We start from the raw sequence: 26,526 nt of genomic DNA, 5'->3' as shown, positions 1-26,526 counted from the left end.
TGTTTTTTTGGCTGCTGCTACACAACTCTTCAATTTCTATAGTTACTTAAAGAATAACATTGCTAAGGGTTGCTTTTCATGGATGGATTGCCAGCAAAATCTTTGTGTGTTTCTTACACATAAAAATAATCAGTGCAAACAACCTATAAATCCAGACTTTGTTTTAAACAGAAATACTTTAAAACCAAGTGCATAGAGGTTCTATAGTGGACTAGCTGAAATAGAGAAGTGAGAACTATCCCATCCGCAAGGATAAGTGTAGACGCCGAAAACCGTGCACTTTGCCTCTATTATCCAAGTAAACAAAATGCAAAGGCAGAGCACTGACACAGCTCGAGTGTGTGTCTGCTGCCTTTCATCTCTGTGTTCCCACCAGGATCATCTGAAAGCCACTTAAGGTGTTTAACAAGGATGCTCTGCCTTATCACTCACCCTAAACAGTAGCAACGCTGTGACTGGATCAGAGCTACTTCAAAGCGCCGTGGCGGAGCTGTTTCCAGGACAGGTAGTGATTGATTTGAAATAACATGATGAGAAAGATAGCACTTCTTAGAGATGACAGAGTGTTTTTGAAGCTTTGTGAATTATGATGAAGTCCCCTGTCAAGGATGGCTAAGAGCCTGCACACGGGAACTCACAGCATCACCGTTGGGAATACATCTTCCAATTGTTTTTTGAGTAGCTGTTTGGCAACAGGACATGACACTATCTCTTCATATACAAAGAAACAAAGTGTTTATTGTGGTGTGTACTATGCTTGTTAGGCAGACATCATCATGTCTCCTCAAATAGAATATCACCGAGAGCTGAGTGGGATTTAATTTTATTTCACTATGCCTAGATTGTCTATATCTCTTCATTGTGTTTGAAGTGATTAATGGTTAGCAGCAAGGCTTTTTGAAAGGATGACAAAGACAACTGCTGAATATCATTATTGACTTGAAACTGCAGCAATATAGTCTCATTGTTGCTGCCTGTAAAATAAATTTCCCATCCCCCCTCCAAATAGTTGTATCTATACATTCCCATGTAACTACTTCATTTCTTTACTACTTATTTAAGAGAGATTTCCATGCTATAACTTCTGGACCCAAATCCCCCTGCTTTGCCAGGATTCGGTCCTTTGTTGATTATTTTGCCCACTCCCTTGTCAATCAAGCAAGGGATGTCTGCCTTTAAAAAAAAATACCATTCCCACACGAGACTGGTTTCTACTTTCCCATCTAGCCTAATTCATAAATGTGGACTCCTCTCTTACCCTTCCTGAACTAAGAGTTCAGACAATAGAAACAGGATGTTTTTATTGCTCTGTGATGATATCAAGTCTATAAACATAATGAGTTATTTAATTCTGCTGAAATACCCCAATCATCTCTGGTACAAGATTTCAAGTAACTGCAGTTGTTGGCCACAACCCGAGCTCTAAAAAAAAAAAAAGCAAAAAATATAGAGGCATAAAATAAAATAAGGGAACAGCCAAGCGTGTACCAGGCTGAGTTACTCATTCCAGGCCAGGCAGAAGCCTTGTTGCTCAACATGTGGTCCAGCAGCAGCAGCTTCAAAGAGCTTGTTATACCTCCATTATAGCCGGCTCCACTCAGGACTAATTACCATAAAGTCATCTTTATATGATCCTGAGGAATTCCTATGCACTTCAGGGTGGGAAAAGAGAGTTGGGCCTCACAGTGCAGTCTGTAGTCTCAGTTAGCAGGAGGCTAAGTCAGGAAATCTCCAAATCCGCAGACTGCTAAGGCTGTAGAATGAGTTTCAGGTCATAGCATTCCACTTAGCCAGACTCTTGACTCAAAAAGTGGAAAGGGGGATAGGGATAGAGCTCCGTGGTAGGGTCATTAGCATGCTCATGGCACTGGGCTGAATCTCCAGTATTGCGTATACATGAAGCATTTACAGTAAAAGCTTTAATTGTTTTCCTGATTTAATTCTCACAGCACTTTATTCATGGCTGACTTTATTACTGGCTTTTCATAAGTAATGGCTCTTAGTGTTACTAAAATGACTTGCTCCAACCCAGAAACTAAGCCCTTTCCTGTGTACTACTGTCCCCACCAGTCTAATGCGATGCTTAGCAACAGTGGTGGCAGCCTAACACATCAGACTCAGTTAACCTAGAGAGGATCTCACAGCTTGGTGGCTACCAGCTGCTGGAAAAGAAAATTTTATCTATTGCTCTTAGTCAGGTGTAGTCAGAAAACAAAACAAAAAACAAAAACAAAAAACAAAAGCAAAACAACGATGTCATTATTTTTAGCCACACCTCTATTTTGAACCAAGTGCTATTAAGTTCTTATAATTTGCAACCCCAAATACTCACATGATTTGAATGTTAACAAACCTTAGTGAAATTCAGCCTCGGTGTTGAAATTTTGCCATGGTGGAAAATGTTCCAAAAGTGTCACTAAATCCAAAAGCAAGTCCAAAAGTTTAAATGAAAAAAAGAATTAACCAGTAACACTTAGAAACAAGTTTATAGTCTCTCAGAATGGAAATTTTCACATTTAATTTCTTATTTTAAAAAGCTCTTATTAACTGATTTCTTAAAAGTAGCTTTTTACAACTCGTATACCTTCAAATAATTGGCCAAGTATATAAAATAGTTGAGATTAATGTTTTCTTCAACAAGTCCTTGAGGGATATGAAACAAACGCCACTATCCAGCAGTCCCTAAGTTTAACAAGGCTCTCAAAACGAACACTTGGCAACCCGACCAAACGTGCCAGCTGACAGAAATTAATCACCTCACCGGCCGGATGTGACAGCTTCTGTGTAGAAGGGTCAAGTTGACTGAGTGTTAGCTTGCAGAACTCTTGGTGCCACAAGACTGCTCAGCCAGAAAAGAAATGTTTGTGTACCTGTAATGTACCAGTTTCCCATAAGAAGATCCCTTAGGATGGCATGAATGGACTTGCAAAGGAAGGACAAGTATAAGGATTCTTTTCACCAAAATAAAATTTGTCAACTTCCTAAAATTTCAGAATAGATAAAAACTAATTAGAAGTTGACTGAAGAGTTCATTTTTCTCAAGAAGGGAACAGAGGGAGGAAAAAAAAAGACTAAATGGGAGTAGAAGAAATGATAACTAACACAAAGGATTTGAAAACACCATGTGGAAACCTACTCTTGTATAAGCTTATCAAGATGAATGGCTATTTTCTACCTGGAGGGATAATGCTCCCCCAGATGCTGTAAGTTAGTAAAGAAATCCAGCTGTCACACACAGGATAATTCTCTTTAACTCATTTATTGGTCAGGTGAGTCTCACAGACCTCATAAACTGGCTTTTGCTGTTGGTTTTTGCTGCCAACCAGAACTTGGTGGTAATGCTGTCTAGTTCAGTACTTCTCAAGCTGTGGGTCACACAGCTGCGGGTTGAAGAACTTATTCACAGGGGTTGCCTAAGACTATCAAAAAAACACTGATATTTCAATTACAGATTGTAACAGTAGCAAAATTACAATTAGGAAGTAGCAACAAAAATAGTTTTGTGACTGGCGGGTCATCACAACATGAGGCATTGTATTAAAAACGCACAGCTTTAGGAAGGTTGAGAACGACTGTTTTAGATGAATCTGGTACTGACCTAGAAGTGTCCTCCTTATTTGCAAGTTTATGAAGTTTGGGACGGTGTTATGCAGTTGTTGGGAGAAAAAAGACATTAGTAGTCTCATTTAGTCGTGAATCTTGACAACTATAATAACAAATTATATTTTTATATATTATAAAATATATAATATATAATATTATAATATAATTTTATATAATTATATAAATTTATATAAATTATATAAAATTATAAAAAATATAATATTTTATGATATATAAAATTATATTTTATAAACACATTTGTGTATTAATGGTATAAATGTTGTAGGGCCAACCAACCACCTTGTTGATGATAAGGACTGCGACATACCAGAAAATGCATGACTGGTACTGTAAATTGGCCAAGACGCCATAACTGGGGGTGTCATAATTGGTCCTATGGGACCTATTTTCTAAATTGACATAGTATCTGCCTTCTAAATACATATCATATTCATAGATTAGTGAAGCGCTCAGATTTCATCATAGAAGCTTCTCTTTGCAATAGATGAGAGTGAAACCGAGACTCACAAATGGTCAGAAGCTCAAAGTGTATTTAGTGACTAAGGTGAGCCCAGTCTCTCTCTCTCTCTCTCTCTCTCTCTCTCTCTCTCTCTCTCTCTCTCTATCTCTCTCTCTCTCTCTCTCTCTCTCTCTCTCTCACACACACACACACACACACACACACACACACACACACACACCAAAGGTCAGGGAACATTATGGAAGAGTTTGCAATATTGTAAGAGCCTGAGAGTGAGGAGGACTGCTGGAAAATCATGTCTTTTAGATAATTACAGAATGGATGGATTCACCAAATTGTTCAAGCTGTGGTTATTTGCATGAGACTGGGCCAATCAGCATTTCATCTCAAAAGGGTAATGATAGTCAACCCTTCCCCGTGGTTGCTGAGAGAAGTACCATCACTTTCTTCAGTCCTTCAGCCATTTAATCCTTGATAAGCTGTCCATGAGCCAATAAATAACTAATGGAGAACCTTTTTAAACTCAGTGGGTGGATCATACACATAAAAGAGATACAACAATAGGAAGAAGGTGCATTGGAAAATGTACATAGTCATATGCAGTTATAAAGGTAATTTAAATGCACAAACAAAACAGAGAATAGCCAAGGATATAGTTTTAAGAAAGAAATTTTGAAAAAAGTAGCCTTTTTTTTTAATGTCAAGGGAGGAAGTGAATTGCTAAAGTGTAATTGTCGGAAAATTCTAAAGGGCTTAAATCTTGCCATCATCTATTTTCAAATGTCTTTTCACGTAAGGGCTTTGTGTAGACAAGGAGAAAAAAATATGATTGAGTATCTCTTTAATGTGGGACTTCCATTATATTGCCTTATGGCTTTATGAAGGGAAACTATTGCTACAGTCATGATTGTATTTACATGTGTATTCCATGGGCAAACCCAGCGCATGATTGAAATATACAAGAAACAGCTCTATTCACAAAAGTAAAAATTTGAAGACAATATAAGGGATTAAATAAAACTATTAAGACAAACTTGCATAACAGAATGTCATTCACATGACAGAAAGTTGATATCTTTTTTGTGTCATTTCATTTTGCTTTTCACTTATAATAAATATTTCCCTTTCTGTCTAGTTATAAATGCTATTTCAATGGCTGCTTAGTATTCCAGCACGTATTTTTCATCGTGTGTTTTAACTCTTACAGTAGAAGAGAAAACCCAATTTAATACACTTAAAGTTTTCCTATATGCTCACTAGCATTTTAAACTTTAATAACACTGTTGCAGATATAATTTAATCTTTTCTATTGTATCCTTTGAACCCCTTCTCTGCCCCTAATTTCCTGTGTCATCTTCTAGAATGGCCACTGTAATGAATGTGTTATTCATAATCACACATCTATTCTCATAGTTTAGTTTGATGTGTTTATATAAACAAACAAGTCAGGCCCTTAAAAAACAAACTTTTGTGTAAATGACACCTCTGCAAATTCTTATCCATAATCTAAGTTTCTAGGAATGACTCAATGAGGACTCCATGTTGAGTGTTGACATGCTTTCCAATGAAACTATTGAAACAGAGAAATGTTTGTTTTTTCTTTTGTTGCTCATTGTCTCAGTGAATTTTATTGACTGGCATTGAATGCTAAATCAGTTTGCATGAGTTGTATAACCCAGGGCCCCAATCACGGTAGGTAAGTGATGAACTGCTGGGCTAAGTTCCTGCCCCGCTACTTAAAAAAAAAATGACATATTTTTTATTTTGCTTACCAAAACTTTATTATATATTTTAATACAAGTTTATGAGAAAATTGATCTACGATTTTACTTTTTATAATTTTACCTATTCTTGGTACCGGGGTAAGATTGACCATATAGACGAAGTAAATATTACTAATTCTTTGATTCCTCAAATGACTCTTGTAGTATTAGTGTTATTTCTTCTGTCAATGTTTGGTAGAGCATGCTAGTAGGTATTTAGCCATAGCGTTTTCTTTATGGGTAGATGTCATCTCTCTCTCTCTTTGTCTCTCTCTCTCTGTATGTGTGTATGTATGTGTGTGCGTAACAGTCTAAATACCTGTTCTTAAAATCTTCTTGTTTCAGGCCACACTGAGAAACCTTGTCTCAAAAAACTAAATTTTTTTTTAAAAAAGTAATTTCTTTTTTAAGTTGTCCAAGGTTTTTGTCCATTTTATCTAAATTGTCAAACTTGGAGGGATAAATTCAATCACAATATTGGCAGAGTCTCATCTGTAGAAGTGAGTTATTTTATTTCCAGTATTTATATATTTGGCCCATCGCATCTGTTGGTTTTAGTTCTGTATATAAAAATTCAATCAGCCTTGGGTTTTGTGAGGGATCAAAAGTGCCAAAAGGTCCAGAAATTTCCAAAAAGAACTATTTTGAATATGCCACCTAGCAAGCGCTCTACGGAATCGGTGTGAATGCGGGAGATGTGGGCAGTCCCACCAGGCCCTCCTGGGCTCAGGGTCTTTTGGCCTCTCTAGCACACACCAAGGAGCCACTCGTTGGTGTACTTTTAAAAGTGTACTCAGACGGTTTTCTCATTATTATTCTGAGAGCAATACAATGTAACAATTATTTACACAGCATTGAGATTATATTCAACACTATAAATGACACAGAGCTGAGTTTGAGTTTGCAATGGTTGTGCGCAGACTGCAGGCAAGTGCAGTGTCAACCTAAGAAAGACTAAGAAACTCAAGGATTTGGGTAAATGCTTATCCATAAAGGACCCTGTAATAAATTCTTCGGGGACACCGTAGGATGACTAATTTGTTTCCTCTCCTTTTTAGGATCAATGTGGCTTAAGTCAGGTTTATTAAATTTATTAATTTGCTCAAAGGACTAAGTATTAATTTCCTACTTTCTTCCTGTTTATTATATTCATTTTCATACTGCCCTGTGTTGTTTCTTTTCCTCTTCTCATTTGGGATCTAATTTGATCTTCTTTTTTTCCAATCTCTAAAATATCGCTCTAAAACATCGCTCAAGTTTTTGCTTTAGAGACATTTTACAATTTTTTTGTTTGTTGTTTTTTACTTCTAAGGAATGTTAAAAATTTTTATTCCTGACCTAATGGTTTGCATGAAAGTATATTATTTAATCCCTACTATCAAGAGATTTTTTACATCTTTTTGTTACTTGGATTGTGATCATTTTATCCTGCTTGTAAACCATAATTTTTATTTTTATGTTTTTTAATTTTTATGTGTGGCTAAAACTAAAATACAGTGCTTGGCTTGCAGAGAAAGGCACAACGGTTAGAAGAGCTGATTGCTTTTCCAGAGGGCCAGAGTTCATCCCTAATACCAACATGGGCCCTTACAACACCCTGTAATTCCAGGTCCCGAAGATCCAACTCCTTTTCTGACCCCTGGCCACCAAATCTGTATGGTTCACATACATGCAGATACAACACTCATATACATAAAAGCAAATTAAAATAATAATATGATACTTATTTATGAAAGCAACAAAAATAAAAATGAACTAAAAATAGAATAATAGGCTCCCAGTCAGCAGATTGCTCTTTGAATGTCAATTGGGTTTTGTTCATGTCTATATCTTTACTGTTTTTATGTGTACTTATTCAGTTGGGTTTCTTTCTTTCTTTTTTTTTGAGACTGTGTTTGAGGCTCAGTATAATTGTGGAACTGTCAGTTTCTCTTTGCAAATCTACGATTTTTTGTCATGTATTTTGAATCTTCATTGTTAGACATAGTAATGTCTCATTTTATAATTGCCTACTTTATTATTATGAAGTAATCCCCTTTATTTGTTATTTTTTCTAAAAATCTGCTTTCCTGATGTTGTGCCTTTCATTTGGTTACAGCGTACCTTTTTTGCTTATTAGATGAATTAAAAGTTAGCATGTTGTGATATTAACAAAAACTGAAGTCAATGAGAACAACATAAAATACCTTGTGTATTCCTTTCCTTTCTTGCTAATTATTATTTGTTTTAAATGAGACACACTAGTCATTGTTGGAATTTTTCATTCATTTTCTAACTGTCTTCTTCATATTTTAGTCATGGGCATCATATAACTGGGTCTTGTTCTTTATCTCTTTTTCTATGTGGAGGTGTGCTCCTGTATGCATTTAGAATGTTGTTTTAGGTTTGATGTCATGTGTTTAATGTATCAGAATTTTACATCATAACACTTCCCATATAGAATGTAAAACTTAGATCCAGGATGTAGCACTTGCAAGGAGTTGGATTCAATTTCCAGCAATACAAGGAAGACAGAAAGGAAATAGCATTGTCCATGTTCCTTTCGACTCTGGCCTTTTCACTACTGTGGTCACATAATTCTAGTCATCGTATCGTTCTTATTTTTGCTTTAATCATCTCTTATTATGAAGAGACTCATATTATGAATTCCCTATCTACAGATTTAGCTTAATTGTCAAATAATTTTTGCATAGGCACTGGCAATTGTCTCTTAGGAACTTGGTCCCTCATAGGGTGAGTCATTTTAATTAGCTTTTTTTTTTTTTTTTTATCAACTATCAGGAACCAAACTATGTGTTGAAAATTCTGAAAGTCATAGTTTTTACAAGACGTATTTCTCTAACATGTCCTTAAAGAGGAAAGCATGCCTCACATAACAAAAATAACCCCCAATTTTTAGTGCCTTTGTAGTTCTTCTACTCAGCTCCTCTTAAGACACTTGCTCTTTCACGATTCAACAACTTCAGGCTGTTCTCTCTGAAGACCTCTATCACTTGTTGTTGCTAGCTACTTTCTGAGCTCCAAATTCTCTTTCTGTAGGTCCCAACTGTAACTCAGAAGCACTTTAAATACCTTCTTTCTCCTGCGTCTCCAGCAGGGTATTGATTTCTACTTCTCTTATTCTTCGCTGCGGGTTGTGGTTAGCCCTTAGGGCGCTGGCCTGCCTCCCACCTGTCCATCTTATGTAACACTTGTGGATGAGGATGGAGCACTCTGCTGCTTTACAGCCGGGCCCCTGCAGACTGGCTGTCTAGGTGTGAATCTTGGCACTCACCATTACCGCGACCTCAACAAGCCACGCAAGCTGTATCGCCCGCTTAAGGATTTAAGAAGGAGCACCAGGAATGACCAGCACCAGGTGTATGTACAGTGTCTGGACCAACATCAGAGCCCAGGAAATGCTATCATTGATCAGCAAGACCAACAATGGGAAACTTAATATGCAATTTATTTGCCTACATTCATTGGTCCTATCAGTTTTCTAGTACTGAAAGATTCGTTCTCAACATTCTATGAATACCCAAACAAATGAAGTGTTTGTCTTTATATATTATGCTGGTCTTATTGAATGATAGCTTTAAATTTAAGGTTTATGTGGATTGTTTACACATTTTGTCATATAATTGGAAGTATTTATTTCAAGTAAAAACATTTTTATTTCTATTACATTTTTAATTGTGTGTGTGCACATTTGCCTGTGTGTACAGATAGATGCATCTGTGCCATGACTGGTGTGTGGAGGTCAGAGGACAGTTTGGGTTGATTCTCTCCCTCTACCAAGTGATTCATGGGGATGGATCCCAGACTGTAAGACGTGGTGGCAAGGCAAGCGCTTTCAACCCCTGAGCCACGTCACTGACCCCAAATTATCAACACATTTCTTCTCAAATACGAAATGACTGTAAATGCCTCTTTCTCTACAAACTGATACGTAGCTTGATGTTCATGGTGAAAATTTTGTATAAATATGGTGTGTTTCAGATCGAAATTCATAAAAGTGGTATCTGTTTTCAGCACTAAAAGTATCGATGCCTCCTTCTACTCAATTCCAGTGTCTGCCAAAGCAGTGCCATGGAATTGTACCCTAAACTGAAGGCAAGATTGGAAAGATGTTATTCACCTCAAAATAAATGAACGTTTTAATCCATGACCTCAGACAAGCATAGCACCTTCACCTCCGTTCATTGGGGGGGGGCAGATGGGGCTCTGCACTCCATGCAGAGTCACGAAACACATTACCCCCTTGACCTCTGTTTCTTCCAATTAGGAAGACAACCCCGAGGAGAACAGTTCTTCTTTGCTGTAGGCGGATGGGTACCTGCTGCTTTCTCAGTGACCGCCCTTTATTTTGTAAATTAGGAAGCTACTAGTTGCCCTGTATATATAAGATATTTTCAGAGGAAAGAAGGATGTGTTTGGGAAATATTTAATGCCGACCCCCCTTTCCGAGATGGCCATCTTTGTGTAGAAGTTATACACACTCAAGTGCATTCATTTGCATAGTGCTGTTTATAAGTACAAGTAAAAAAAAGACAAGAGCATCAAGACACAGACCATGAAAACCTAGATGCAAGGGCAGTTGTGTGCGTGCAAGTCACACCTTACTACTGACCTGTCAATGCAATTTGATCAGAATAGAGCCATGCTCATTTGTTTAATGTATTCCATGTGAGGGATCACAGCAAGGAAGTGACCCCAGAGGTGGTTTTGCTAGTGAAGCTGAGACAGCTGCCTCTCTGGCCCTTTTAGAAGTTTGTGCATTGCGAGTCCAGGACAGATTCTAACCAGGAAGATAGAGGCTACCTAACTTTACTTTAAAGTATTATATAAACATTGTTGGTTTGAATATGGATTCAAGTATTCCGTAATTTGGCCAGTCTGGGTCTTTCTTATTTTTTAATGCCAGAGTGTTATTTTTTTTAATGCCTGCTTTATAGGGGATGGTGTTTAATACTGTGTGCCTGAGAGCCAGAGGGCTGTCACTCTTTCAGGGATGAGCTCTTCTGTCACTCTTCTACTGGGGGCTGCTCTGAGTCCAGCTTTGAATTGATGGTATTCCCCTTGATAGTTTTGTGTTGTGTCTCATTTCTGGCAGGTAAGCCTGTTTTCTATTGTTCTGTAATGGAGGTAAGGATTTCTCTAAAATTACAACCATTTTCTCTAAAACCATTCAATATTTACTTTGATAACTCGTTATTAACTTAGTAGCTTTCCTACCTGAAGTGACTTAATTAACTGTCCTTTGAAATTCTCTTGTAATTTTCCTTTGTGTTTCTAGTTCATAAAACTTCTCTTAATCTCTCATGATAATTGCAACTCTTCGGAATAATGATTTATGAGTCTTTGGAGACAACAGTTTTTGTGGATTGTGGTAATGCTTTATCCTAATATATTGGTGTAAAAATTTCTAACAAAGGTTGCAAATGAGTATCTGGCCCCTCACAACACCCATTGCTTTCTCTCTATCCCCTTTCTCTTGCTGTCCAATAAGGAAAGGATTACAGTGGACTGAAATTAAGACTGCAGAGTCCTGCAGGGGATGATAATTGGACCGGGAGTCCTGCTGCCCCTGAAACCTAAGGGGTCCTGTGGATGTGGGGCTTCAGGCTGTGCCTAACATAAAATCTCAGAAAGGCAGAAGCCCTTTTCCATAGCACACACTTTTTATGTTTTTCCCTGGCAGAATGCTGAATCCTTCCCTTTTCTCTTAAGCTGTTTGAAGCCTAGCCAGGTAGTAGAATGCAATATTTGATGACTGCCCCACCATCACTCTGATCTGAGTAGGAACAAATGTCTGTCCCTTAAAATATAAGCAGATATCTTGTGAACATGACTGCTCAATGGCAATTAGAATTAAGGGCCTCTCAGTATATTTTTGTTAGAATATGCCATAATTCTACAATATTTTTTTTAAAGACGAGAACTTGTATGTTTCTGTTCTATGTTCCATTAAATGTAAATGGTATTTTGTGGTAAATCAGAAATAGGTGCAACAGCTAGACCCGTGGGCATGAACTTTCCTAAAAGCACAGGGAATTCGTGAACTCAAGATTCTTACCTATGTGAGAGCACCTTGCCCAGGATACCTGGCCTGATCCCCGTCACACTTACACCTTCTCTTCTCTTTTCATTGACTCCGTGAGAGTTTGATGGCTGTGTGTTCTAGAACTGCAGTGGGGGGAAATTAATATTTGATAATTCAATTATGCAATGTCTGACTTATAATCTAGCAATCCTTTTATTGTATTGAAATTTCTGAAGATTTAACTGCCTTTTTATTTTTATGTGTATTTTCTGATATTCTGTGGTCACTGTATACTAGGATGTACCTTGAGTATTTCAAAGTACAGATGCCAAAGAGACATACGTGCCACTAGCTGATGTCATTAAATTTGTAATAGTGATAAAATTAAAGACTGATGAGCCCCTAAACTTTGCAATGAAGTTCATGGTAATGTCTGCATTGCTCAAAAGGCTGTGGCTGCCTGTACAGTCTCATTCTGGCCTAGATTAATTTTACATGAGGACCGTATAAAAGCGTCAAACTAAATATATATTGTTTCTATAAAAAGTCTTTCTTTAGGCTCAGTATATAATCTTGAAATATCAGCTGCTAAATAATAAATTGAGGAGACTAATTTTTTAAGAACCTTATAGAATGCCATGTAGAGAGCATATCTAAACATTAAAGAATCAAAACCAAAAATTCAAAAGTAAATGACTTGGAAACAAAAGAGGCCGTTCATCTTCTGGTCTCATCAAGAGTCTTGCCATCATGGTGTGCTTTCCTGTTCCGTTGGTGGCTGAGAAAATGGCCTTGTTGTGTACTTGAGCAACTTTTGGATATATGCCTAGGAGTGGTATAGCTAGGTCCTGAGAAAGCACTATTCTTAATTGTCTGAGAAAGTGCCAAATTGACTTCCAAAGTGGTTGTACCAGTTTACATTCCCACCAGCAGATACTAAGACTCATATCCAAACCTTCTTCAGAGTGCAGAGAATCATATGAAACAAGGAGGAGTTAGTATGATGCGGAAAGGATAGGAGTTCCACAAGGATCAAATATATCTGGTCACAGGAGTCTTATATGAGACTGTTAATCCAATCAAGGACCATGTATGGATATAACCTAGAACCTCTGCTCAGATGTAGCCTGTGGTAGCTCAGTAACCAAGTGGGTTTCCCCATTAAGGGGAACAGGGACTATTTCTGACATGAACTCAATGGCTGGCTCTTTGACCTCCCACCCCCCAAGAGAGGAGCAACCCTGCCAGGTCACAGAGGAGGACATTGCAGCCAGTCCTGAAGATACCTGATAAAACAGGATCAAATGAATGAGGAGGAGGTCCCCCCCATCAATGGACTTGTAAAGGGCCAGGGAGGAGATGAGGGAGGGAGGGTGAGATTGGGAGTGAATGAGGGAGTGGGATCCAGCTGGGACACAGAGTTAATAAAATGTAATTAATAATAAAAATTAAAAAACTACAAATTGCATAGATTTCATACTATAATGTTTCTTCTAAGTTTTATATATATTAAATGCCTGTTAGAAAAAAAACCTCACAGAAATCTCCAGTACATAGATCCCTAAGTGTCTGCATTTAGTTTGGTGTGTCATTCTATGAGTCTTGCACACGTAGGCGGTGCATTTTTTCCTCCTGTGTTTTGAGCACAAGTGAAGCGAAGACAGAATTTTTATGAGGAACATGAGTTTTACAACTATAGTTTCCTCTGCTATTTGGTAGATAAAGGAGATGGGCCTGGGTATCACAGAACTGATAATAGTCCACAGAACTGGAGATAGTGGAGTGGTTAAAGTGCCTGCTCTGCCCTACCTCGGAAACTCTAGTGCTTGAGGAGTGGAGATGAGCAGATCCTTGGAGCTTTAGCTAGTAAGTTTAGCCAAATCAAGGAGCACCAACTTCAGTGAGAGCCCCTCTCAAAAAGAATTAAGGTAGGGAACAATCAATGAACACCCCAGCATTGACTTTGGCCTCTACCCACAAGTGCTCACACAGGCACCAATACCTATTAAATATTGCTTACACACACATGATCGTGTGCAGGTCTCATACATGTATACATACACCCCAAGATTTAGAGTGTAGATTCATTGCAACGAGAGTGATGATAATTCATATGGCTACATAAGTGAATGAATGGGTGAGTGAATGAATGGATGAACACATTCACTTTGCCCCAGTTTTTTCTCAGTGCAAAGTGCTTGGATGTCAGTAGTGAGTGATATGTTGATAGAGTCAGTACTGTGCTGTAGCAAATAATTAAATGAGTGTGGGGCTAGATAATGTTTATTATTGGCCCTGTGGTTATCACAACAGTATTATCTAATGTGCTATCACAAATAATAAGACACTGATACCTGTTAGGTTTATAATTGCCTTATTTACCTTGAGCAGGGCAGATATTTTGGTTACACTGTCTCAATATCCTCACCATCCATCTCCCAGCTATCTGCCTTAATCCGCATCTGTTCTCCCCCTACATACATATAAATCCATGGTATGTGATTTTATTCTTCATCTTGGCCCGTCCACTTCATTATTAGAGTCCTTTCTTTTGGCCCACATGGCTTACTCTCCACACTAAAACATCATGGCGTCCTCCTTCCTCCTCTCTATTTGTCTCTTGTGATTGTCTCTATCCTCTCCAAGCCCAGAAACGTTAGCCATGCCTACTCCATTCTGCCCTGGCCAGGAATAGGCCATTTGATCAATCAGGTATGTCTTAGGCAGGTTTACAAAACAACAATAGGTGTAACCTGATCTTGACGGCCAGTAACATGCATCAGACCAACATCCAACCGTACTACATATGATCGTTTAACATGCATACCTTACAATAGAAAATGTGTGTACATGTACATCAATATAAAAATGATCACCGTGGAAAATTGTTTTTCTTTCTTGATGTTGGGAGTTTTGAGCTCCAGTTGTGGAAGGCAGCAAGTAAACTAGCATTTGTGTGCATGTGTGTGTGTGACAAGGGTCGGGTGGGGTCGTGCTGCAAACTGAAATCAGGGCCTCATTCACGCTAAGCACCTTACTACTGAGCTGGGGAGTCTTAACATCCATCTCAAGCCTTAACTTCTAAGCGGTACTTCTCACCTTAATCCTCTCTTTGCTAGTGTTTACAACAGGGATCTGATTGTGTGTGTGAAATGTGGAATTGCTGACAGGATGTGTCTGTGTATAAGTTGTTTCAGTAGCAAGTACTTCTGGGTGCAGTGGTGTGTGCCTGTATTCTCAGCGATACAGCAGGCTGAGGCAGGAGGATTGTGAGTCCAGGAACTCTGAACTCTATAGTAATGTGACTATTGGATATTCACGCCAAGTTCAACTGAACTGAACAAAGCCATACTTTTAGATATGGTATCATTAAAACTAAGCGTAATAAAATCAACCAAGCCTGGTTATGTGAAAATTGATTTAAAGGCATTTGGCTAAAGGAGTCTCATCAATGTGTTTATTGGAAGCACACATACCATTCTGGTATGAGGTTCACACTTGCTAAAGAGTAACTTGCAAACTGATGGAGTGATTTTAGGAATCTAAGAGTGAGTTAATTAAAAGTCCGATCCAAAGGGAATTGCCCTAGCTGTCAAGATTTATTTTCTTTAACTTGAAATTTAGAAATACCAGGAAGAAAGAGAGAAAGAGCATACGGGGGTGGGGGAGGGGGGAGTGCTGAAGTCGCTCTGCTTGTCCCCTGGTGACCCATCTGCTTAGATCCCCTTGACAGTTGATGGTCAGCTCCAGATCCATTTCTTCACATACTGCACGGCATACACTGTAGAACTTGCCAGCACATCAAAATGGATCATAGGAGACTGCTGTGCTGAACCAACATCCGTATATGGATTAAAAAAAAAATACTAAAAAGCGAAGAGAAAATGTGCTCTAGACTTAAATTCACCACATATGTCATTCTCGTTTCTTCCTGAGGTGAAAGGGACAATGCTCTTTCACTTAAAGGTAGAATTTTTAGGAATTCAGTTGGCATCCCCAGTTGCCGTGGTTATCAAATGACAAGTAGCCTTCATATACTTTCATTGCACATCAGCAAACTAACCATTTGTGAGAAAACTCATTCTTCTCAGGCATGCACCTTGAGTTTAAGCACTGGATGCCTTTATTACCTACAGATAGAGGTATTATTCATACAGTCTTTAACTGTCCAATTATCATATAAGCTGTTTCCTTTAAGAAGTTAAGCAATGGGACAGAAAACATAAGCTCTATTAGTCATATTTACTCCCTTTCATTCCACTTATTTTTCCTCTTGAGGAGTGGTCTAGAAGAAATATAACTGAATTATATAAGACATAACTTAGACAATAAAATTTATTTTGGACTTTTCTATACACTATTTAGGAAAATTACAACCAACAGAAAATAGAAAGGCACTGTGAGAAAGTGCCTCAGCCTCAGCTCTCTGATGAATCACCGTTTTTTCCCTCTGATCCTCCCCGGCTGCCATCCTACTTCAAATGCTGTGGGATGGCTCCTTAGTAGTGCTGAGTCTTACTTCCCTGTCAACTCTCTACTCACAGTCTTTTGAGTTGGGAAAGCAACTATAATTATTCTGGCATAAAAATAAGGTAAGTAACCATTTCAGGAAATTCAGCATAACTGTTTTTCCAGCCAACATATTAATTACCTTTGCCTGCAAATTACCTTCGTGCAACACTTCATTTCATTTCACATTTCACTTCACGTGGATTGGCCTTATTAGAATCATACCGCTTGCCAAACAAGCCTTTGTAGATCTCTACCTGCTTTTTTCTCATCTGATCTTTGCTTCACCAACTATTATAACATTAACTAGTATCCTTTCTTCCTGGATGCATAAACTTAAAATTATGTTTTCTATCCTTATTGTTGTAGGTACTATGCCTGCAGGTAAAGTCAAATAATGTACCAATGAGGCTTTGTAGACATCTTTTAAATTTTATTTATTTAAAAGCCTGATCCCAGTCCCCCCCTTCTTCTCCTCCCAGTGTCACTTCATGTCCCCTCCTCCCAATTCCCCTTCTCCTTCTTCTCAGAGAAGGGAAGGTCCACCCCCCCAAAGGGTACCAACCCACTTTTGTAAGAACTTTTATAATTTTCAAATGCATCAACAAAGAGCAACTTCTCACAATCCAGGTCACAAGATCTATTAGTTTTATGGTGTCATTCAAAACGAAACAATGGCCAAGACATTATAAGCTATAGGTTAGTGCATCATCAAAGAAAATGGATTTATTTCTTGTCTCTTCATAGTCACATTATTTTTTCAAATCAACTAGTATCTCTAGTCAAAAGAAGTTCTTACTTGCAAGTATCATGAATGAAGCTGGTTGGCTTTTATTTTAAGTCTATTAGACTCTAAAACCACCGGTGATGTTTGAGAACTTAGAATACTTCTGACTGTGCTGCTCCTGCTGCTGAGTGGAATGTGGGTACTATTGCCATGACATTCCTGTTTTCATAATGCCTTTCATAGCTATTGTTTAATTGAATGAATGATAAGAACAGTGGTGATCAAGTAAACAATGTTTTCATCTAGGACCACATACATAAAACATTAAAACAGAAATGGATGTAAATGTCCCCAACTCTAAAGTTAAAACACTTGGATTACACCATGTTTCCATCTCGTCTCTTAAAATTGAGGGTTGATAGGTGAATGATTGCTTCTGCTTTTTCATTTAAAATTATATTTATTTATGTATGCACATGAATATGTGTGTATGTGCATGCACACAAGTGCACAAGTGGGGTTCAGAGGACAACTTGTAAGAATCAGTTTCCTCCTTCCATCATGTGCATCCTGGGATTGTACCCAGACCATCAGTCTTCGTGGAAAGCACTCTGCCCCCTGAGCCTTCTCCCTGCCCAGATGTATGACTGCTTGTGTGAACCTTCCTATCAGGCAGCAGAATCCATCATGCACTGTCTTGCTGCCAGCCTGCCAAAACTAACATTGAAAGTCCAGGGTAAAAAGCTATGCTTGGCAATTAATATGTCCAATGAGATGGCCTAAGCAAAGCTATGTAATAGACATAGAGTTATTTTTAAGAATTTAGTGTACTTTTTCTTTTCTGTGGTTTTTCAGAATTATATCACATGCATTTATTATATTGCTTAGTACATTGTAAGTATTCAATATGACAACATGAGTTCATGAAAACAACAGGAATCTAGAATGTCAGCTCTACTTCTCAGGACAACAAATAAGGACACAGTCCTTGTCAAGTGCTTACTAAGTGTCAGATGTTATTGTAAAGACCTGGTAGAAATTGTTTGACTTGCTGCACACATTACCTTTAAAAAGATGCTGCCTATGCCCCATTGCATACATAAGAACACCTGACCTCGAAAGGTAAAGGACCAAATTTCAAGTGATGCTGAGGTGAACTACCAGTGCCCTCAGGCTAATTCCACAGATTACATTCTCCTGGACAATAGCATACAATTTACAGGTATTTTTTTCCTTCCAAGCCAAAGAGTCATTCTAATGGTGTAGAAAGAAAAGCAGGTATTTATTTAACAAAAAAAATAGTTTCTTTCATTATTTATTATTATTATTATTATTATTATTTTGTAACCAGTGTCTCACTGTATAGATGTGGCTGCTGGTCCAGAACTTCCTGTGTAGACCAGGCTGACCTCAAGCTCATAGATGTCTACTTGCTTATGTATCCTGTGTGCTGGCATTAAAATTGCCACCACACCTAGCCTATGAATTATTAAATTATATCTTCTCACGTGTCTCCTGAAAGCAAGGGCATGTAAAAAAATAAAAACCCTACAGCTTGCTACCCCATGAGCATCACCTTGATGGGTTCTGCTTGAGCATCATCCGATCCCGAAGCTTTTGGTACTTTCCTGTGTCTAATGTGTCTACACTTTCTTTTCTTTAATATTGTTTTTTTATTTATTACAATTTATTCACTTTGTATCCCAGCTGTAGCCCCCTCCCTCATCCCCTCCCAATTCCACCCTCCCTCCTTCCCTCAACTACTCCCATGCCCCTTCCCAGGTCACTGATAGGGGAGGTCCTCCTCCCATTCCATCTGACCCTAGCCTATCAGGTCTCATCAGGACTGTCTTTTATAGTCTTCCTCAGTGGCCTGATAAGGCTGCCCCCCCCCCCCCCACTCAGGGGGAGGTGATCAAAGAGCCAGCCACTGAGTTCCCCTTACTAGGGAGCCGATTTGAAGACTGAACTGCCACAGGCTACATCTGTGCAGGTGTTCTAGGTTATCTCCATGAATGCTCCTTGGTTGGAGTATCAGTCTCAGAAAAGACTCCTGGGCCCAGATATTTTTTGATTCTGTTCTCCTTGTGGAGCTTCTGACCCCTCCAGGTCTTTCTATCCCCTCCTTATTTCATAATATTCCCTGCACTCTGCCCAAATTTGGCTCTGAGTCTCAGCATCTGCTTTAATACCCTGTTGGGTAGAGTCTTTCATAGGTGTGTCTACATTTTCAAATCACCTCTCTTGGCCAAAGAATGAGTCAGGCCGTTAGGGAGAACAATAAACCCTAAAAGAAGGAGGGAGACACTGCAGGGACAAGGCTATTGCTGAGTCCAGAAAGGCAGTATTTGCACCAGGGAAGGGTTGATTGGAAGCATGACACTGAGGAGTGGTAGGACATAGAACCAACCAAAGCATTGAAAGTGGGATGAGAGAGGAAAGAAGTTCTAAGAAGATATCTGTTGGGAAAAGCTTCCAGGTGACATGACAGAAAGAATGATGATGAGAATCTGAGCAGAACAGAATGGAAAAGAGTGCTTCTATCATGATATGTTCCTGAAATGCTGTCAAGTTTGCCTCCTGTGCAGGGAGAATAAAGATAATTTCTGACATGCAAAATTTCACAACATGGCTTCCATGCTGCCCCTGACAGGAAGGAAGCTTCTGGATGATCAGCTCTGCCAACACGAGGGTGGGAACCACAAAAATAGTCATGACATCTGGGAGAGAGCTACTGCAGAGGCAATGTGAATCCCCAGGCTGTTGGCAGCTGTGGGAGCTCTGACAAAGTCCAGATTGTAGCAGGTTCAAAGGCTCCAGGAGCTTCTTCTACAGCAAGAGAGACTTGATGAAAACTAAATATAGTTTTACGTTTCAGGAATGAATTTATCTAACAAAAAGGGAACTCATCGTTTGAATTCATGGTAAATCTATGTAAACTTTAAAATTAAAACATTACATCTAGAGTAATAAAAAATTACATAAAAAAGAAAAGATGAAAAAAGCAATTAGGTGGACACACATTTACATAATATGAAATGTATACATCAGTCAGCCATTCAAATACCAGGTTTTCTATTGAAAGTAAAGGAAGGAGAGAAGAAAGTATGATGTGAGTTTTGTGAGCGGGCAAAAATACAATGCCAAATCAAGAAATAATGGCCGAAGCAGAAAATCAATAAGCATTCTACATCGTTAGGAAATCTGAAAGTAATAAAGGAGCACATTTGATTCTTAGGTGTGTGTTTTTTTGTGTGTATGTGTGTCTGTAGTGTATGTTATGTTCATGTGCATATATGTGTATGGGTGGGGGAATAATAGATATCTACTACATTTTAAAAAAACCTAATTACACTGTTTGAAATTAAAAAAAAATACATGGAACCTCAATAAGTGAAAAAAAAAAAACATTGAAATTTGAAACTAAGCAAAAGAGAAAGTGCTCACCTAAGGTAGAAACATGGTTGCAGTCAAGTGTTAATTTTGAAGGAAAAGATGAAATACGGATAATAATGTAGGAAAAAAAATCGAACTTGTGAAGATTTTGCTTAAATTGTCACCTCTATTACCAAGAAAGTATTTTGTTTCTTCTGAAGGAAGACAAACAATTGCATCATGGGAAGTGGAGGGAATGTGGTAGAACTTCAGGAAAGAAGCAGTTGCTGAGACTAATGGCCAAACTTTGGGCAGAGTGCAGGGAATCTTATAAAACAAGTGGGAGATAGAAAGACCTGGAGGGGACAGGAGCTCCAAAAGTAGACCAACAGAGCCATAAAAACTGAAACCTGGGATCCCTGAAGAGAATGATACTCCAACCAAGGACAATGCATGGAGAGGACCTAAAACCCCAGATCAGATGTAGTCCATAGACTCAGTCTCCAAGTGGGGTCCCAGTAAGGGGAACAGGGGCTGTCTCTGGCATGAACTCAATGGCAGGCTCTCTAATCACCTCCCCGTTGGGGGGTGCAGCCTTGCCAGGTCACAAAGAAAGACAATGCAGCCAGTCCTGGTGAGACCTGATAGGCTAGGGTCAGAGGGAAGGGGAGGAGGACCTCCCTATCAGTGGACTGGGGAAGGGGCATGGGAGGAGATGAGGGAGGGAGGGTGGAATTGGTACGGAATATAGGAGGGGCTACAGCTGGGATTCAAATTGAAAAAATTGTAATAAATGATAATAATAATAATAATAATGAAACCTCCCAAAAAGAATTCCCAGTGAGGGTATAATCAAGCAGATATTAAAGCATTGAAATCGGCGGCGTTCTGGCGTTCAGTTTTATGTAGCAGCTCCTGTCCATGAACGGACTAAGGAAATGGTGAGGTACACTAAACAATGGAAAAGAGTCCACGCTGTCCTCATACCTCCCAGATTAGGAAGGCCAGTGAAGTGGAATTGGGGAAGATGTGAGAGAAAAGAGAGATCAAGGAACTAGAAGTCATCAGCGAAGAACACCGAGAGAAGGACTGACCAACCGCTCAGTCAAGCTGCAGCTGCAGGGCTGGGACTGGAGAAGAGCTTCCGTGAGGGACAGCGAGGCTGTCTAGCTCTCTGTGTCAGCATCCAGCAACGGGCGCGAGTGTTTTCCACGTTGTGCTGATATATCGTGTTGAGGCCCAGCGCGGAAATGGAGAAACACTCACCAAGAGGGGCACAGCCTCAGGGCATCTGCATTTGAAGTCTTCCAGGCTGTATCTGGCCTGAAGTATATGCTCTTCAGCCCCCATTGTGCCGATGATGTATTACCATGCAGCAGGCACTGAAGTAATGAAAACACGTGACTTCTGAAACATGGAGATAAATTAGTAGGGAAAATTGAATCTTTGTTACCCGATTCTGCTTAATGATTAGAGTGTGCTCTAAATAAACAGAAAAAAAAAACCCAAATTGATTGCACAAAACTCTTTTAATGCCTTTTTAATTCAAAGGGTTAAGCACATAAAAGTCAGGATATTAAAAGTTAAAGTTCTCATTGAAACATTAATTTGATGACAAATTATGCATATTAAATGTGGGAGGCTTATATTTTACAGCATAAAAGCAACAGGAAATACTGCACCAAGCAGCTTAATTAAATTACAGAAAATAACAAACTCGGGTGCAAGTTTTCAAGAATGATTTAGAAAAACATGGTTGCCACCCCCAAAAAAGGGTTGTAAAACCTAACTCTCGAAAATAATGCACTTCGACTTTTAAAAAACATCTAATAAGAATTCTTTTTACCTGAAGTCATTTTTTTCGAGCATATGCACTTTACATTCTTCACAGTATTTTACAATACTCTCTTCCAGTTCAGACTTGATCCCAACAAACTCCAAAACACAAGTAGCTGACTACTTCCTTGACAAAGTTAATAAACATTTAAAATTCAGAGAATCAAAATAAAAGTTAGTTTAAAATGCTTTTTTCTCGGTAGTGTAGACCCTATGCAGTGTTACGAAGATGCTAATGAGCCATTATTTCTGCATTTCCCTGTATACGTTCCTTTTTATCTATTTGTATTTGTACATTATGTAAATTCCAAACCAACCATGCACAAATGCTCTATGTGTATGCTATAGAAATAGAAGGGAGGGGTTGGGGCCTTGTTGGCCTTACTCTCTCCCTACATATGCTGTGCTCTCGTTTATTATTTAGACAGCAAGCCTGGAAGACTGTGTGCTCTCCAGAAAGCCTCTGGTGGTCTCATCCGATTGACCCTGTGGGGCTCCATCCCCTCCGTAAGGGATATTGTGAGCCCTAAAGGCAACCCTGGAGAAAATGTCACCTCCCAGCTAAGAACTGGAGACAGTAGTAAAGGAAGAAATGCAGGCCATATAAGGAAGAGATTGAAAAATCCCCTCTGTTAACTCGTATTGCAGCCACTGTAGTTATTAATCCAACGTCAAGTATTGGTTATTTCCTATTATTATTAAGTTTGAAGTACTAGTACAGATTTTTTTGACCCTTCAGATTTAATACATAGGAATGTATTATTTTGGTGCAAAATTAACAAACACCACCCGAAGCATCCAACCCCCAAAAGGAGCACATCAGAAGAATACAAAAACAAGTTGGCATTTGCTTCAGTTTCTACTTTCCAATATGTTTTCATATCCCAGGACAGCAGCCTGTAGAACAACAGAAGTCTTTTCATGGGAGTGAAGCATGTAAATTCCTGAGCGAGTAGACTCCCGACCCACTGGTCAGCCCACCTCTTCAAGAAAGGAACAATGACTTCAGTTTTCACTGAACAAAATCTATTCAGCCACATTCCATGGCAATGAACTCTATGTAAGCTCAGTGAGAAAAATGCTTTGTCCATTTACTTTAATCTCTGCCGTTCTTTTCCCCCTGTTGCCAAACAAACAGAAGAACACAAGGAAACTGCCAAACCCAGAGATGCACAAACGTGTCCGTGAATACGCAAAGGCGTGGTGGTATTTCTACAGTTCAGCAGCAGGACGCTTAGACTGTTTCTTTTGTTTTGTTTTTTAATATTTTTTTTCATTTTTATTTAGGCACCACAAGGCCACATAAGGAGGGTGAGGTCCCTGGAGTGGACTACATTTTCATAACCGTTGAGGATTTTATGGAACTGGAGAAAAGCGGCGCTCTGCTAGAAAGCGGGACCTATGAAGGTAAGCACAGTGTTTCAGTAAAATGAAGTACTTACTGTGTCACGTAACTTATTTTATTGGCTCGTCTGAAGAGCATACAAGTATCTGGTCACGAATGCGCTGCTGCTTTGGGTCCGAGGGCTGCAATAAAATGGTTTCAGAAACCTGTGAAGACGTATCCGGACAAAGTCTACCCCCAAGTTGCTAGAAGAAATAAATTTGCTTAGGTCAACTGAGAGAGCGTAACCACGTGATTGCTTTCTGAGGCTAAGCTGTGATCATCAGGATACCACCGGTTTCACTGGTGGCACCCCAAGGAGGTCAGGGTGGAGGTCAGGCGTGCCATTGTTCGTTTGCTTTCCCGTGTTGCTTGCTCTCAATTCGCTCTGCATGCACTGTCATGAGGTAGGAAAATACGACCTGCAGGTGAATTTCAAGTTCTACTGCAGTCGGCCGGTCTCCTTGTGGGTTTCAGTCAAAGATGAACAAAGAGGAAAACCCAAACATAGAATCGTAGAAGGGTTTTTCACTGCAAAGAACTGCAAAAAACGCGGGCCAGAATGTCTTCAGTTCCAAACCTGACTCTGTACCTTCCCTCTGTGAATACGTAATATTGGCAAAACTCTATAGGGTTATCTACATAAAAGAAAACAATAGCTTTGAAAAACAGAAGTAAATAGTACGTTGAGATGGTCCTATTTGTATGTCTAGTTTATGTTTGATAAAAGTTTATGTCAGGGCAGGGTGTGGTGGTGCACACCTTTGACCCTAGCACTCAGGAGGCAGAGGCAGGTGGGTCTCTGTGAGTTCCAGGTCAGCCTGGTCTAGGAAGTGAGGCCAGGGCAGCCAAGGCTACACAGAGAAACCCTGTCTCAAAAAACCAAAATCAATCAATCAATCAATCAATCAATCAATCGATCAGTAAAGTTTATATCAGACATAGTGCAATATTATTTTGAAGTAACGTAAAAGCAGAAATATCTTTCCTTTATCATTGTTACATGTGTAAAGTCTATTTATATGCATTATTATTCAGTCTGGAGATGAAACCAGTCTTATTAATATTGCCAAATAACCTTATTTAATAGCAAAACCAGTGGTACATGGATGGCTGCTTAGCCCATCCACCACCTGAGTTCTACCAGTAACACTAAAGTAGCCCGGCTGCCATGTAATCATTTAAACTGCCTACTTCCTCTTTTTTTTTTTTTTTTTTTTTTTTTTGTACAAAATCATGTGGCCTATGGTTGTGAGGTTTCTGGCAGTATTAAATATCTCCCATTGTTTAGTATTCTTAAGAAAATTTAGGTTGAAAACTCTGCCTAAATGATAGTAGAGAGCATTACTTATTTCAACACTTACAGGAAATAGATGAGAATATCTAGAAAACAGTTCTATGCATAAGTCACAACAAAGAGATAATAAAGACTGATTTAAAACATTATGAATAAGAAAGATATTTAATAACATAAAGTTGCTTCAAGTCACTGAGGTACAATGCTTTCAATATAAATTAGAAAATAATTATATCAAATGTGTCAGAGAAAATGAACAATGAATTACATAGAATATTTTCCTTTGGTCTGTTTGATAATAATATTTACTTTTTATGCATTCTAATAACATTTTAATTACACAATAATTGCATTTAAGAACCTTATTTAATTATCACATTTGTATAGTGGAGAACCGGGATCATACAGGATCCTTCCAAGAGTGTGATGAATGATAATGACTTTTCATCAATGAAGCAGACTGTAGCCTGATTATATAGAAGTCCATATGTCCATGTTAAATTCCTATTGTTGTTGTGATCAAATAGATGCCACGAAATTTTACATCAGTGCCTTAAAATCTACGTCAGATTTTATTTTAGGTCCAAGTCAATTTGAGAAAAACATACTGAAACTGTGCCAATATAACAAAGCTTTGGAGAAGAAGTGACTGCTCCTATCTTTCTTAGGTATCATTTCAGACATGGGTATAGTTTGAAGGTTTGGACCAACTTGTTAAACATTCTAGAGACTCCACTCTATATAGAACTGCTTACTAAACAGTTAACCAGGTTTTCATATGGGACTTTTTAATTGGTATCCATATCAGTGTGTGCTTAAATGAATAAATGCAAATCTCTTTTGCTGGATAACACAGCTGCATGGTAGAAAGCTAGAAATCGCTCTCAAACCTGAGGATTTTTTTTAGTTTGTCCTACAGCTCCAACTAAGGAGAAAGTAAAATTCATCTTCACTTGCATTCCTTCAGGATTGGTCTAACCTAGAGCCTCTACTCACTGATCCATGTCACACAAGGGGATGCCTTTTCAGCTGTTGGTGCTCTCAGAATATACAGGGAGAAATCCTGCATTACTCAAGTAGACATGAAAGACCTTTTCTAATATAAAGTATTACAGCAGTAATCGTTTATATGGTTTTAACATTTCTTTAATAAAAGCCCCACATCTCTGGATCATATTTCATCCCTTTCGCGGTTTCTGGGCTGTTCTCTTACAACCTTGCCATGCTTTCTCCTGTCTTCTCAGCTCTGTAGAGTCCTTGATCAGTCTGGAGAAGCCGTCTTCAGTATTGTACACCAAAGAAAATACCGAGCTGTTATCAGAATAAAGATAATAGACTTTTCTGCTAACTGTGTGGGATTTTTTTTATTTTTTTTTATTTTATTTTATTTTTATCAGTTACATTTTATTAACTCTGTATCCCCTGTGTGGGATTTTTAACAAAAGGTGCTCCCAAAATTTAGTCTGCAAGCTTCCACTGCCTGGCCATTCACCATCTGGAAAAAGAATGGGCAGTCCTCTTAGCTT

The 26,526-nt window shown here is 38.7% G+C and overlaps 1 protein-coding gene across 10 annotated transcripts in view; it reads left to right on the top strand.

Moving 5' to 3' along the window:
- Magi2 (membrane associated guanylate kinase, WW and PDZ domain containing 2) overlaps positions 1 to 26,526 on the top strand; it is a 1,408,809-nt gene that overhangs the window by 768,508 nt on the left and 613,775 nt on the right. For all 10 annotated transcript variants that reach the window (XM_060374145.1, XM_060374142.1, XM_060374143.1 and 7 more), the window contains one exon: positions 23,607 to 23,726. In XM_060374145.1, coding sequence (XP_060230128.1) covers positions 23,607 to 23,726 — 120 coding nt within the window. The remainder of the gene's footprint in view (positions 1 to 23,606; positions 23,727 to 26,526) is intronic.

Source organism: Meriones unguiculatus, chromosome 21, assembly GCF_030254825.1.
Source record: "Meriones unguiculatus strain TT.TT164.6M chromosome 21, Bangor_MerUng_6.1, whole genome shotgun sequence".
NCBI classification, from domain to species: Eukaryota; Metazoa; Chordata; class Mammalia; order Rodentia; family Muridae; genus Meriones; species Meriones unguiculatus.
Note: the sequence above shows the minus strand (reverse complement) of the source record. Positions and strands in the feature narration are given on the sequence as shown.